General features: G+C 39.5%; 1 protein-coding gene across 2 annotated transcripts in view; it reads left to right on the top strand.

The window, feature by feature from the left end:
* Window positions 1-2,060: 2,060 nt before the first annotated feature.
* SYTL4 (synaptotagmin like 4) overlaps window positions 2,061-15,338 on the top strand; it is a 31,242-nt gene continuing 17,964 nt past the window's right edge. For both annotated transcript variants that reach the window (XM_063084046.1, XM_063084047.1), the window contains exons 1-4: window positions 2,061-2,170; window positions 2,424-2,639; window positions 2,780-2,889; window positions 3,142-3,244. In XM_063084046.1, coding sequence (XP_062940116.1) covers window positions 2,061-2,170; window positions 2,424-2,639; window positions 2,780-2,889; window positions 3,142-3,244 — 539 coding nt within the window. The remainder of the gene's footprint in view (window positions 2,171-2,423; window positions 2,640-2,779; window positions 2,890-3,141; window positions 3,245-15,338) is intronic.

The raw sequence follows: 15,338 nt of genomic DNA, 5'->3' as shown, positions 1-15,338 counted from the left end.
GGTACATGAATATGGGGGGTACTGGTGAGAGTGGTTCAAATGTTGAAGCTTCTGGAGTCCAGGATGGGTAGAGAAGGAAGACAGATCAGCAGGAGGTAAGTAGACTAAGAGAAAATGGAGAACTCAAGAAACTGTGGTCTTGATGAGGCTGAAGAACAGGCAGAGAGAGAGTGAGCAGTGGTGGGAAAGTGGGGATTCTTGAATTTAAGATTTCAGAGGGGGCAACTGTGATTGGTCAGGTCCATGAATGACAAAGGGAAGATGTACAGTGTTAGCAGTTCCATTTTCTTAAGGTGCTGTCTTTATTTCCTCACAGATGTTCTTATTTCCCTGGCTTTTGATATTACTTGGTCTTATTGTTGTGCCAATGTGCCTTCTCATCACAGAACTCTGCTGCCTCTCCACAAGCACCAGTTTTCTAATAAATCTGGTATTCTCATTTCCACTGTGCCTGTGCTATCCTTGGTCATTAGCTGTCAGGCAACTGGTTGTCCCTGTTTTATCCAGGAGCCGCTGATTTTTTGGCCAGTGCATCAGCCGTAACCACATGTATAGGAATTCATTTCCACAATGCTCTGTTCAATATTTTATAATTGCTTTGACCATGATCCTGCCTGGGCCGAGACAGTAGAGCATGAGCTCTAGAATCAGATTGCCTGGCCTTGAATCCCAGCAGCTTCACTTACTTGCTGTTTATTCTTGGGCAAGTTAACCTAACCTCTCCTGAATCCCCTAGTTATATAATCTGGCCCCAACGTATCTTTCCTACCTTCTCCCCCACCAATAAATATATCCAATTATCTCTCCATATCTGTGGGTTTTGCATCTGTGGATTCAACCAAGCATGGATCAAAAATATTCAGAAAAAATATCCACAAAATTCCAAAAAGCAAAATTTGAATTTGCTTTTTGCTGAATACTGTGTTGAATCCATGTGAACAAAGTGATGTGTAGGCATTGTATTAGGTATTATAAGTAATCTAGGGGTGATTTAAAGTATACAGGAGGATGTGTGTAGGTTATGTGCAAATACTATGCCATTTTACGTAAGGGACTTGAGCATTTGAAGAATTTGGTATCCATGCTGGGTCCTGGAACAAATCCCACACAGATACTGAAGAACAACTGTACTCTATTCAATAAGGCAAAGTCTACCTCTTCTGTAAAACCTCTCACGTATACAGCTCTCTCTCCCCTCTCTTTATGCAAGATAGAATTAGTTACTTCCTTCTCTAAGTTTCCTTAGCACTTAATTTATAAACCCTCTAGTAGAACTTAGTACGTTGGACTGTATGTGTGTCTGTTTCCCCTGCTACTCTGTGAACTTCTTAAGGGTAGGAACTGTCTTACTCATCTCTGTATCCCCAGCACTTTGCACAATACCTGTCAGAGTAGCGTTCAACAAATGTTTCTGAAATGCGGGAAAATATTCTTGAGGTAGTGCTAGTGCAATAAGAACTTTGGGAGGGAGAGTGAATGGTAAGAGTTTTGAAGTGTGGCAGAAAGTTGACTGAATCCCAGGAACATGGAAGTTGGTCAGGAATGGAAAAATGGGCCTAAACTAGCAGGAGTCCTCATATGCTTTTCTCCTCCACTACAGAGACCAGCTGCTTGATTATTTGGGTTAATAGACTTGGGACTTGAGAACATGTAAAGTATTAAAAATTGGATAATTGAGGATTCACTAGGTGAAGGGGGGGTTTGACACAGCTGTTTTATGCTCTTTCCAGACCAAGATGCTTATGTTGAAAGACCCAACCTTTACCCAGAGTCATGAATAACTATTTCTTCTTAAAAAATTAAAGGCATACCTTCATTGTCAGGGCATGGTTCAGGTGAGAGTAGGAATGGTAAATAGGTCAGATACTTCTACATTGTCTCTTTAGCCCTGCTTAAGGAGGAAGTAGCCTACTGAAAGGCTCTAAGGCTGTGGGCCTATTCTGGAGTAAATCATCTGTGTGAAATTAGTTCTTCTCTCATTTCAGGCAACTCTGGTAGCTCTTCTTCTCTGGTCGCTTTGAAGAAAGAAGAGTTAAAAAAAAAAAAAAGTAGAATAAGACATGTCGGAGATACTGGACCTTTCTTTTCTGTCTGAGGTAGAAAGGGATTTGATCCTCAGTGTTCTACAGCGAGATGAGGAGCTCCGGAAAGCAGATGAGAAAAGGATTAGGTAAGCATCCTGGAGAAAGCATAAGGTCTCAGGCCTTTGACCAAAGATATCTGGGCTTTTCCTTATGCCTCTCATCTGACTTTCAGAGGAAACGTGTATATAACGTTTGTAACTCCTTGTTGGGTCAAGCTGGGCACTGAGTTTGTTGCTTTCATGGAACTGTATAGTCTTACTGTCTTTACCTCTCAACCCCTCTCCATCCAATCTATGCAAATCCTGAATCCACTTGTGCTTCTCTTTTGGGTCTTGGCAGGCGACTGAAGAATGAGTTACTGGAGATAAAAAGGAAAGGGGCCAAAAGGGGCAGCCAACACTACAGTGATCGGACCTGTGCCCGGTGCCAGGAGAGCCTGGGCCGTTTGACTCCCAAGACCAATACTTGTCGGGGTTGTAATCACCTGGTGTGTCGGGACTGCTGCATCCAGGAAAGTAATGGTACCTGGAGGTGCAAGGTGTGCGCCAAGGAAATGTGAGTGTCACTTATGGTTGAGTAGAGAAAGGAGTTGTGGCCCTGTCTTTGGTGAAAATTTCTCCCCTCGGCCTTTGTTGGTTGAATGACAAGAGCCATTCTTTATCCATCTGTCATTTTTTTTTTTCATTCTTTCCCAGAGAGCTGAAGAAAGCAACTGGAGACTGGTTTTATGACCAGAAAGTGAATCGCTTTGCTTACCGCACAGGCAGTGAGATCATTAGGATGTCCCTGCGCCGCAAACCTGCAGGTACTGGATCTGTCTAGAGATGGTTCTCTGGGGGGCTTAACCTCAGTAATAGATCCTCTGGCATGGAATCCTAGAGTATTTTGACTGGTGGTGTCTTAACTCCATAAGCTTAGCTGCCTTGTGGGGAATGTAAAAGATTGTGTTACCATCCCTTCTGCAAGTGTGGTGTGTTTCAGGGGAGATGCCATGAGGGTTGTTTCCCTTCTCCCCCCTCATCATCACCACCCTGCCATGCTTTTGTTCATCTTAAAGTGAATAAAAGAGAGACAGTGGGACAGTCCCTCCTTCATCAGACACAGATGGGTGATATCTGGCCAGGAAGAAAGATCATTCAGGAGCAACAGAAGGAGCCCAGGTAAGAACCAAGTAATTGTTTGTTTTTTTTTTTTAAATTTTATTTTGTCGATATACATTGTGGTTGATTATTGTCGCCCCTTACCAAAACCTCTCTCTCTCCTCCCTCTACTCCCTCCCCCCGAACAATGTCCTTTCTGTTTGCTTGTCGTATCAACTTCAAGTAATTGTGGTTGTTATATCTTCTTCCCCCCCCCGGTTTTTTTTTTGTGTGTGTGTGAATTTATATATTAATTTTTAGCTCCCACCGGTAAGTGAGAACATGTGGTATTTCTCTTTCTGTGCCTGACTCGTTTCACTTAATATAATTCTCTCAAGGTCCATCCATGTTGTTGCAAATGGCAGTATTTCATTCGTTTTTATAGCTGAGTAGTATTCCATTGTGTAGATGTACCACATTTTCCGTATCCACTCATCTGATGATGGACATTTGGGCTGGTTCCAACTCTTGGCTATTGTAAAGAGTGCTGCGATGAACATTGGGGAACAGGTATACCTTCGACTTGATGATTTCCATTCCTCTGGGTATATTCCTAGCAGTGGGATAGCTGGGTCATATGGTAGATCTATCTGCAATTGTTTGAGGAACCTCCATACCATTTTCCATAGAGGCTGCACCATTTTGCAGTCCCACCAACAATGTATGAGAGTTCTTTTTTCTCCGCAGCCTCGCCAGCATTTATCGTTCAGAGTCTTTTGGATTTTGGCCATCCTAACTGGGGTTAGATGGTATCTCAGTGTGGTTATGATTTGCATTTCCCAGATGCTGAGTGATGTTGAGCATTTTTTCATATGTCTGTTGGCCATTTGTATATCTTCCTTAGAGAAATGCCTACTTAGCTCTTTTGCCCATTTTTTAATTGGGTTGCTTGTTTTCTTCTTGTAAAGTTGTTTGAGTTCCTTATATATTCTGGATATTAATCCTTTGTCAGATGTATATTTTGCAAATATTTTCTCCCACTCTGTTGGTTGTCTTTTAACTCTGTTAATTGTTTCTTTTGCTGTGCAGAAGCTTTTTAGCTTGATATAATCACATTTGTTTATTTTTCCTTTGGTTGCCCATGCTTTTGGGGTCGTATTCATGAAGTCTGTGTCCAGTCTTATTTCCTGAAGTGTTTCTCCTATGTGTTCTTTAAGAAGTTTTATTGTTTCAGGGTGTATATTTAAATCATTAATCCATTTTGAGTTGATTTTAGTATATGGTGAGAGGTATGGGTCTAGTTTCATTCTCCTGCATATGGATATCCAGTTATCCCAGCACCATTTGCTGAAGAGGCAGTCCCTTCCCCAGTGAATAGGCTTGGTGCCTTTGTCAAAGATCAGATGGCAGTAAGTGTGTGGGTTGATTTCTGGATTCTCTATTCTATTCCATTGATCAGTGTGTCTGTTTTTATGCCAGTACCATACTGTTTTGGTTATTATAGATTTGTAGTATAGCTTAAAGTCGGGTAGTGTTATGCCTCCAGCTTTATTTTTTTTGCTCAGCATTGCTTTGGCTATGCGTGGTCTTTTATTATTCCATATAAATGTCTGGATAGTTCTTTCCATTTCTGAGAAAAATGTCTTTGGAATTTTGATGGGGATTGCATTGAATTTGTATATCCCTTTGGGTAGTATGGACAATTTCACTATGTTGATTCTTCCAATCCAAGAGCATGGGATATCTTCCCATCTTCTTGTATCCTCTCTAATTTCTCTCAGCAGTGGTTTGTAGTTCTCATTATAGAGATTTTTCACCTCCTTGGTTAACTCAATTCCTAAGTATTTTATTTTTTTGGTGGCTATTGTAAATGGGCAGGCTTTCTTGATTTCTCCTTCTGCATGTTCACTATTGGAGAAAAGAAATGCTACTGATTTTTGTGTGTTGATTTTGTATCCTGCTACTGTGCTGAGTTTTTTTGTAGAGGTTTTAGGCTGTTTGATATATAGGATCATGTCATCTGCAAACAGGGACAGTTTGACTTCATCTTTTCCAATCTGGATGCCCTTTATTTCCTTCTCTTCTCTGATTGCTCTGGCTAGTACTCCAACACTGTGTTGAATAGGAGTGGTGAGAGTGAGCATCCTTGTCTAATTCCTGTTCTTAAAGGAAAAGCTTTCATCTTTTCCCCATTCAGGATGATATTGGCAGTGGGTTTGTCATATATGGCTTTAATTATGTTGAGATACTTTCCCTCTATACCTAACTTATAGAGGGTCTTTGTCATGAATGAGTGCTGAATTTTATCAAATGCTTTTTCAGCATCTATAGAGATGATCATATGGTCCTTGTGTTTGACTTTATTAATATGGTGTATCACATTTATTGATTTGCGTATGTTGAACCAGCCTTGCATCCCTGAGATGAATCCCACTTGATCGTGGTGAATAATTCTACGTACGTGTTGCTGTATTCTGTTTGCTAGTATTTTAGTGAGGATTTTTGCATCTATATTCATCAAGGATATCAGCCTGTAGTTTTCTTTTCTGGTTATATCTTTACCTGGTTTTGGTATCAGGATGATGTTTGCTTCATAGAACGAGTTTGGGAGATTTGCGTCTGTTTCAATCTTTTGGAATAGTTTGTAAAGAATCGGTGTCAATTCCTCTTTGAATGTTTGGTAAAATTCTGCTGTGAATCCATCTGGTCCTGGGCTTTTCTTTCTTGGGAGCCTTCTGATAACAGCTTCAATCTCCTTTATTGTTATTGGTCTGTTCAAATTTTCTGCGTCTTCATGGTTCAGTTTTGGGAGCTTGTGTGTGTCCAGAAATTTATCCATTTCCTCCAGATTTTCAAAATTGTTGGCGTATAGTTGTTTATAGTAGTCTCGAATGATTCCTTGTATTTCAGATGAATCAGTTGTAATATCGCCTTTTTCATTCCTAATTTTTGTTATTTGAATCTTCTCTCTTCTTTTTTTTGTTAGCCATGCTAATGGTTTGTCAATTTTATTTATCTTTTCAAAAAACCAACTTTTTGATTCATTGATCTTTTGTATTGTTTTTTGGTTTTCAATTTCATTCAGTTCTGCTCTGATCTTAATGATTTCTTTCTGTCTGCTAACTTTAGGTTTGGATTGTTCTTGTTTTTCTAGTTCTTTAAGGTGAAGTGTTAGGTTGTTCACTTGCCATCTTTCCATTCTTCTGAGGTGAGCATTTAATGCAATAAATTTCCCCCTTAATACTGCTTTTGCAGTATCCCACAGGTTTTGGTATGATGTATCATTATTTTCATTAGTTTCAATAAATTTTTTGATTTCCTGCTTGATTTCTTCTTGGACCCATATGTCATTAAGTAGAATGCTGTTTAATTTCCATATGTTTGTATATTTTCCAGAGTTTCGTTTGTTATTAATTTCTAGTTTTAATCCATTGTGGTCTGAGAAAATACATGGGATAATTCCATTTTTTTTAAATTTATTGAGACTTTATTTGTGACCTAATATGTGATCTATCCTGGAGAATGATCCATGTGCTGATGAGAAGAATGAATATTCTGAGGTTGTTGGATGGAATGTTCTGTAGATATCTGCCAATTCCAATTGGTCTAGAATCTTGTTTAGATCTTGTTTCTGTACTGATTCTTTGCCTAGATGATCTGTCTAATATTGAGAGTGGGGTGTTCAGGTCCCCTGCTATTATGGTATTAGTGTCTATTTCCTTCTTTAGGTCTAATAGAGTTTGTTTTATAAATCTGGCTGCTCCAACATTGGGGGCGTACATATTTATGATTGTTATGTCTTCTTGATGGATCAGTCCTTTTATGATTAAGTAGTGTCCCTCATTGTCTCTTTTTATGGTTTTTAGTTTAAAGTCTATTTTGTCCGATATAAGAATAGCTACTCCAGCTCGTTTGTCTTTTCTGCTTGCATGGTAAATCTTTTTCCATCCTTTCACTCTTAGTCTATGTGAATCTTTATGGATGAGGTGCGTCTCTTGTAGGTAGCATATAGTTGGGTCCTCCTTTTTAATCCAGTCAGCCAGTCTGTGTCTTTTGATTGGGGAATTTAAGCCTTTTACATTAAGAGTTGTTATTGAAAGGTGTTGATTTATTCCTAGCATTTTATTGGTTATTTGGTTGTCTTAGGTGTCTTTTGTTCCTTGCTTTCTGATTTACTGTTTGGTTTCTGTGTTTGTTGGTTCCTTAGGTTGTAGATAGCGTTTTTGTTTGTTTGTTTTCTCTTCATGAATGCCATTTTTATTATACTAGTGGGTTTTGATTTTTCTTGGGTTTTTATGGCAGTGGCATTTATTTTTCAGGAACCAAACCCAGTACTCCCTTGAGGATTTCTTGTTAGGGTGGTCGTGAATTCCTGCAGTTTTTGTTTGTCTGAGAAATATACTATTTGCCCTTCATTTCTGAAGGATAGCCTTGCGGGGAGAGTATTCTTGGCTGGCAATCTTTGTCTTTTAGTATTTTGAATATATCATCCCATTCCTTTCTAGCTTTTAGGGTTTGTGATGAAAAGTCTGATGTTAGCCTGATTGGGGCTTCCTTATATGTGATTTGATGCTTCTCTCTTGCAGCTTTTAAGATTCTCTCTTTGTCTCTGAGTTTTGCCAATTTGATTATAACATGTCTTGGAGAAGGCCTCTTTGGGTTGAATATGTTTGGAGATTGTTGAGCTTCCTGGATCTGAAGATCTGGGATTTTTCCTATATCTGGGAAGTTTTCTGTCACTATTTTGTTGAATATGTTTTCAATGCAATCTCCGTTTTCCTCCCCTTCTGGAATACCCATGACTTGGATATTTGAGCGCTTAAGGTTGTCTGCTATCTCTCTCAGATTTTCTTCAATGTCTTTGATTCTTTTTTCTTTTTTTTTTGTCTGCTTGTGTTATTTCAAACAGCCCATCTTCAAGTTCAGAGGTTCTCTTTTCAACTTTGACAAGCCTGCTGGTTAAACTCTCCATTGTGTTTCTTATTTCACTGAATAACTTCTTCAGTTCAGCAAGTTCTGCTACATTTTTTTTCAGGACATTGATTTCCTTGTACATTTCCTCTTTCAGGTCCTGTATACTTTTCCTCATTTCATCATGATGTCTAGCTGAGTTTTCTTGTATCTCATTCAGTTTCCTTAGAATTATCACTCGAAATTCCTTGTCAGTCATTTCAAGGGCTTCTTGTTCTATAGGATCTAGAGCTTGAGATTTATTATCTTTTGGTGGTGTACTTTCTTGATTTTTTGTATTTCTGGTATCTTTTTTTTGATGTTTATTCATTGTGGCAGGGGGTTTCACAGTCCACTGGTTTGAGACTATTGACTAACTAAGATGTTGCTATGGTTGCCAATTTGGTATGGCTACTTCCGTGACTGATCAGTTGGCCTCTAGTGCCTTGTGTGTGTGGTTGCCTATGGTTTTGGGCCTCTCCGGGGAGCCACCTCTCTGGTCAGCTTGGACTCTGCTGGGCTGCTGGATCACGGGGCGGTACCTCAGGGTGTGTGGTCTCTGCTGAGCTTCCACTTCCCATGCAGGACTTCTACCTCTTCCATGCGCTCTGGCCCAGGCTGTTGGATTACGCAGTGGCGACCCCACAGGGTGTGTGGTTTCTGGCGAGTCTCCGCCTCCCTAGCCGGACGTCTCCCCGCTCTGTACGCACTGGGCTGGGCTGGGACATGTCTTCTGCAACCCTCATCTATCAGGTGGGCCTTCAAGACCCTGCTCGGCACCTCCTCGCCCAGGAAGTCTACCAGGTTTCTGCTAGGCGCAGATGACCGGTCGCTCTGGGTGCCTTTGTAGCACTGTGTACATCTTTCTCAGGACTTATCACCTTCCTCCTGGTGTCGTGGTTATTTGTTTACTTGTCTTATCTCCCACACCAGAGTGTTCGCTCCTCGGGGGAGGAGCCCGCAGCACACGGTTCACCTTTGAATCCCCCCGGCGCGGACTGAGTCTGGTGCCCGCCCGCAGTCAGCTGTCCGGCAGGTTCAAGCGAACTCGGGAACTCTCCGACCACACTATTCCTAACCAGAAATCGGTTAGGCGTTTTTCTGAACTGGTGGCCTCAGAGATGGTATCTTCCTCCCGGTAACAGGAAGTTTACCAGGGGCCAGAGCCCAGGGTGCGGTGGAGTGACAGTCGGCCCAGCCCATACTTCCTTGCCCTCCCAACGCTGGCCGGGGATGCCCCACACCACCAGCCCCCCAGAGAACCGCAGAGGGAGTGGGAGGGGAGGCCGGCCCGCAGGCCTCGGGAAGCCCCGCGCTGGGGCAAGCAAGTGGGAAGGCTCAGTGAGGAGCCAAGCCGGGCGAGGAGGACAGGCTTGGCCGAGCCGGGCCGGAGCCACCACCACCTGAGAAAATGGAGGCAGCCCTGGGGCAGGTGAGTGGCCTGGTGGGGCAGGCGGAAGCCGGGCGGGTGTCCACCCCCCGAGCAGGGCTGGGCCGGGGGTCACTCACGGGGCTGTGCCGGGTCAGGAGGCTCCCTCTCTGCCTCTGCGTCGTTGCCGTCCCCGTTCTCGGCCGCCGCCGCCTTGGGCTGCTCACTCGGTCCCACGGCATGGCTCAGGCGCTCCCAGGAATCTTCTTTTATGCCGACCTGAAACCTCGAATCCTGAATAGGGCAGCTGGCCGCCTTCAGTGCAGCCCCGGCCTCCGGAATCCTGGCAGCGTCAACAGCAGCCCCGGTGCCGTGTTCCCTGTTTAGAGACTCGTTTTTGCAGCTAAGAAACAGTTCTTTTCCTGCTCCATACTTCAAAGGTGTTGCCTGTAAATGAGGCAGCATCTCCTGCCAAGGGCAAAGTGGCGGTCAGCCCCCATGACTGGCCACCAGCAGCGGTCCTCCCTTAAGAGATGACAAGAGGAAGGTCCACCCAAATAATTGTTTTTTAAAATGCTACAACATCCCTTTAATTTATTATTCTTTTTACTTTCTTCTGTTTATAAAGTAATACATATTCATTATAGGAAAATTTAGAAAGTGCAGAAAAGAGTAAACAAGGAGGAATAAAATCATTCCTAATCCTACTATTCACACATAAACATTAACATTTTGGTATATTTACTTTGTTCTTTATAAAACAATTTGGAGGCAAATAAAAATAACGTATACTCATTGTTAAAAATTTAACCAGTATAAGAAACAAGATAGAAGAAATCAACAAATCACCCAAATTCCTACTACCCCAGTTTTCACAATATGTGAAAATCATTTCAGATATTTTCTCTCTATATAAATATAAATAGAGGGATGACTGGATGGATAGACTGAAAAAACTTTATAATATTGGATCATAATATAATAAAGTAAAATAATTCTGTGTAATTTTATTTGAATTTAACAGAATAAGATACTACTGAAATAAAATGGAAGAATTGCTAATCTTCAGGCAAATGTTTCTTTACCATAAAACATATTAGTTATTAAATCCCTTTGAACTTAAGAAAAAATATTATAAAAACCATTGAGCAGTTAGTCACTTTTTTTAGTGGTTTTATTTTTGTTAATAGCCTTATCGAGATATAATTCACATACCATACGATGTACCCATTTGTGGTACAGTAGAATGGTTTTTAGTATATTCAGAGTTGTGCAGCCAACACTTCAGTTGATTTTAGAACATTTTTATCACCTTAAAAAGAAACCCTGTACCCTTTAGCTATCACTTTCTCTCAGCCTCCCTATCCTTTCCCATCCTCAAGCAATCATTGATCTAATTTCTGTCTCTACATGTTTACCTATCCTGGGTATTTCATGTAAATGGAATCATATAATATGAGGCGTCTTCAAAAAGCTCATAGAAAGATTCGTATTATCTTTTCATTCTATTTTTTGGTGAACTTTTTGAAGTACCATTGTATGTGGTACTTTGTCACTGGCTTCTTTCACTTAACATAATGTTTTCAAGGTTCATCCGTGCTGTAACATGTATAATTACTTAATTTTTTTTATTGCCAAATGATATTCTGTTATGTGTATATACCACATTTTGTTTATCTGTTCATCTGTTGATGAACATTTGGGTTGTCCACTTTTTGGCTATTAAGAGTAATGCTGCTATGGACATTTGTTATGAGTTTTATGTGGACATAAGTTCTTATTTCTCTAATGTAGATATCTAGGAGTGGAGTTAGTAATTAGTTAGTCATTTTTTAAGTCTACCTGTTTCAATATTAAACATTATCAGGGTGCTCTCTGCTATGAAAGAGGAAAAGATTAGCTTGTTTATGCTTCCTGCCTGTTCTTTTCCTCCATTCCCACTCTTTGTTACTCAAATTATTTTTACTTTGTTAGGGTTTATAACATTTACATTCTATTATATAATAGTAAATAATCTACTTGTTTTATCTGTTTGCTTAGTTTTAGTTTCATATTTAAAAGGATTTTATGTTTACAACCAGGCCTTGTACCATGGCTTCTCTATTCCTGAACTTTTTACTTTGATTTATTTCTTGGTTTTCTGGATTTCATCGTTGAGAAGTTCCTTTAAGCAGGGCTTGCAGGTACTATAGTTATTGCATCTGCCAAGTGCTTTTATACTTGAATGGTATCTTGGCTGGATATTATACTTTTAGGTCACATTTTCTTTCCCTCAAAACATGGTAGACATTGCTCCATTGTCTTCTGCCACTGAATGGAACTGCGAAGTCTGAGGCCAGCTTGACTCTTGTTTTTCTCCCTTGTAGGTAACTTTGTGTGATTGGAATTGCCTAAAAAATTCTTTTTGAAGTTTAGTAATATAACAAGGCTGTAACTCAGTGGTGATCATTTTGTATCATTTTTCCTGATATGCAGTGTACCCTTGGTGAGTTCTTTCTTCATCGCTGGAAAATTTTTCTGTATCATATCTCTGAACTCTTTATTTTTCTGTTTTATTAGTAAGTTCTCCACCTCAGGGATATTGGATTTCTTTATCCTTCATTTGTGTCCTTTTACTGTCTAATGCAATAGAAAAAGGGAATGATGAAAGCAATTAACCATGATTAGCCCAACCTGTTCCTCTATGCTATGAGTTTATTTTTCAGCCATTTTTTTCCTCCTCTCCTCTCCTCTCTTCCCTTTCCATTTCCTTCCTTTCCCTCCCCTCCCTTCCCCCTTCTTTTTTGCTGTTTCTAATTTAATTATTGGAATAATTTATCTTGTTTAGTTTTTTTTATTGAAACATAATTGATTATACATATTTATGGGGTACAGACTTGAACATCAATATCTGTGTACAGTGTGTGATGATCAAATCAGGATAATTAGCATATTCATCATTATAAAACATGATCATTGTGTTGAGGACATTCGATCTCCTCTCTTCTAGCCGTTGATAACGTGGTAAATTAATGTTAATTACAGATGCCTAGCGCAACTGTGCATCAATATAACTTATTTTTTCTAACTAGGTGTTTTGTATCCATTAACCAATTTTTCACTATCGCCCCTCCCCCTCCCTCTTTCCTGCCTCTAGTAATCACAGTTCTATTCTCTCCTTCTGAAAGCTTGGCTTATTATTATGATTGTTTTCTTCCTTCTTTCCTTCCTTCCTTCCTTTCTTCCTTCCTTCCTTCCTTCCTTCCTTCCTTCCTTCCTTCCTTCCTTCCTTCCTTCCTTCCTTCTTTCACTTATTTATTTATTTATTTATTTTTGAGCTCTCACTTATGAATGAGGACATGCGGTATTTGTCTTTCTGTGCCTGGCTTATTTCACTTAACATGTTTTTCTCCAAGCTCATCCATGCTGCTTTGCTTTCAGTCTTTTTTTTCCTCTTATTTTTTGTTTTATTGTATTGTATTTGAGCTCTTGCGTTTTATCAAATCTATATTCTTATTAAGTTTCCCTGTAGTGTGAAGCACTCACAAGAAACCTACTTATTTTCCTTGGGTTATATTCTTCTTCAGGCTGGGTTCTTTGTCTACCTTGCAAGTTATTTCCATCTCTTCCCACTCCATGGCTATTTATATATTTGCCAGACCATTTTATTTCATTTTATTCATGTTTAACATGGGAAGTCTATTATCTTTTGTTCCCTCTGACATAGTGTATGTGAATTCTTTTAGACAGGCTTCTCATCTCACTTTGAAACAATTTATCTCTTCCCCACATCCAGCTATACTTTAGTTTAGGACTGAGTATTGCTTTCTATGTACTTCTTATAACCTGAGGGGAAGGGTAGAAGGCAACTTGGGCTCCTGGATTTTGGTCTCCTGAGATTCTTTTAAATGTACTGGTTCAGGATTTAGGTTTCCCACCTCTGGGTGAATCCTGTAGCTCATACCACTGCCCTGGGAGAGGACATGCCCAGCAGTCTTGTATGCCTCTGTTGGGGTCCCACAGTGGTAGCTGTGACTAAAAATCTTGAGAACTTTTGTTTTTTTTGACTTACCACAGGATTGCCTACTCTCTCACTTAATCTCCACATCACCAGATTGGAAGGTATTAATTAAGGAGCTTTGCTGAGCTAAATCTTGTTTTCTTAGCCATGACTTTTTGAACTTTATGATAAAGGCTTTATTCCTTACTTTGTTTGGTTGCTTCTGATGAATTTTTGGCTTTTGTGTGTGTGTGTGTGTGCGTTTTTCCCCTAATTTTCCCTCAAACAAGGGAAATGACTTTATCACAGTTTATAAGATTATTGAAAAGCAACATAGAAGTATATACAGTAAGTCCTCCAGTAACCTCACTGCCTTTGCTCCAGACAATTATTGTTAATAGTCATTAATAGTTTTGATGTATGGACTACCAAACTGTCTAAGTGTACACACATGGGTTGGATTCCTAAGTTTTTTATTTCTTTTTTAAAGAAGGATCATACCATATATATCGTAAGTGAAAAGAAAGAAAAAGAACTTTAAAAACTCAATACAGGTAATCCCATACAAAATGGGCAAAAGATTTGAATGGACATTTCACCCAAGACAATATATACATGTCAAATAAGCACATGAAAAGGTGCTCAACATCATTAATCATTAGAGAAATGCAAATTTAAATCACCATAAGATACAACCATACATGCCCATTAGAATGGCTAATTTTTTATATTTAAATTATATTCTAAGATGTTGTGGAGTAGTTGGGTGTGTACCTACCTACCTTGTGATTCAGCCATTCCATTCCCAGGTATTTACCCAAAAAAAGTGAAAGCATATGTCCATACAAAGACTTGTACATGAATGTTTATAGCAGCTGTATTTGTAATAGCCAAATCCTGGAAACAATCCAAATGTCCATCAACAGGTGAATGGATAAACTGTGATTTGTTTATACAATGTAATACTACTCAGCAATAGAAAGGAATAAACTATGGATACATGCAACAACATGGATAAATCTCAGAATAATCATGCTGAGTGAAAGAAGCCAAAAAAAAAAAAAATAGTGCATACTGTATGATTCTGTTTATATAAAATTCTAGAAAATGAAAACTAATTTTTAGTGACAGAAAGCAAATTAGTACTTGCCTAGGGACATGGGCTGGGAGGGAGGGATTACGAAGGGGCAGGAGGAAACTTTTGGGAGTGATAGATATGTTTGTTAACTTAATGTGGCAATGATATCACAGGTATATATATATGTCAAGACTCATCAAGTTGCACACTTAAACATGTACAGCTTATTTATGTCGGTTATAACTCAAGGTCTAAAAGAGAAATTGTGGGAAATATAACATGACCATCTTTCCACATCCTCACCAAGGGTCTACTTCATTCTTTTGAAATCTATATGGTGTTTTATTGTATATTTGTACTGTGATTTTTATCCACACAGCCTTGGGTGGGTGACTCATATGTTCTAGGGTGATGAGGCCCCCTTTTCCTTTGTGGATAAGGATAAGAATGGCTTTTATTTGATGAACCTGATTAACACATCTGACATCATCGGTCAGAATGTAATTTCTGAAACCTACTGCTTCTGGCTGTCTATGACCACTTGTCTCATTGGACCCAGAAGACACTTATTTATCCTAAACATGGAAACAGATTAAGTGGCCATAAATGATCTTTTCCATAAAATTATGGAGCCTCAGAGATAATCTAATTCAACCCCTTTATTTTTATAGAAAGGAAAGCAGGATAAGTGATTTACCTGCGATCATACAGATAGTTAGAGCCCAGAGCTCCTATCTCTTAACCTATTTTTTATTGCACAGATGTCATATAATTGCTTTTTTGCCCTAAGGTTATTTGT

This window comes from Cynocephalus volans, chromosome X, assembly GCF_027409185.1.
Source record: "Cynocephalus volans isolate mCynVol1 chromosome X, mCynVol1.pri, whole genome shotgun sequence".
NCBI lineage: Eukaryota > Metazoa > Chordata > Mammalia > Dermoptera > Cynocephalidae > Cynocephalus > Cynocephalus volans.
The sequence above is the reverse complement of the archived record's forward strand: the minus strand, read 5'-3'. Positions and strand labels throughout refer to the sequence as shown.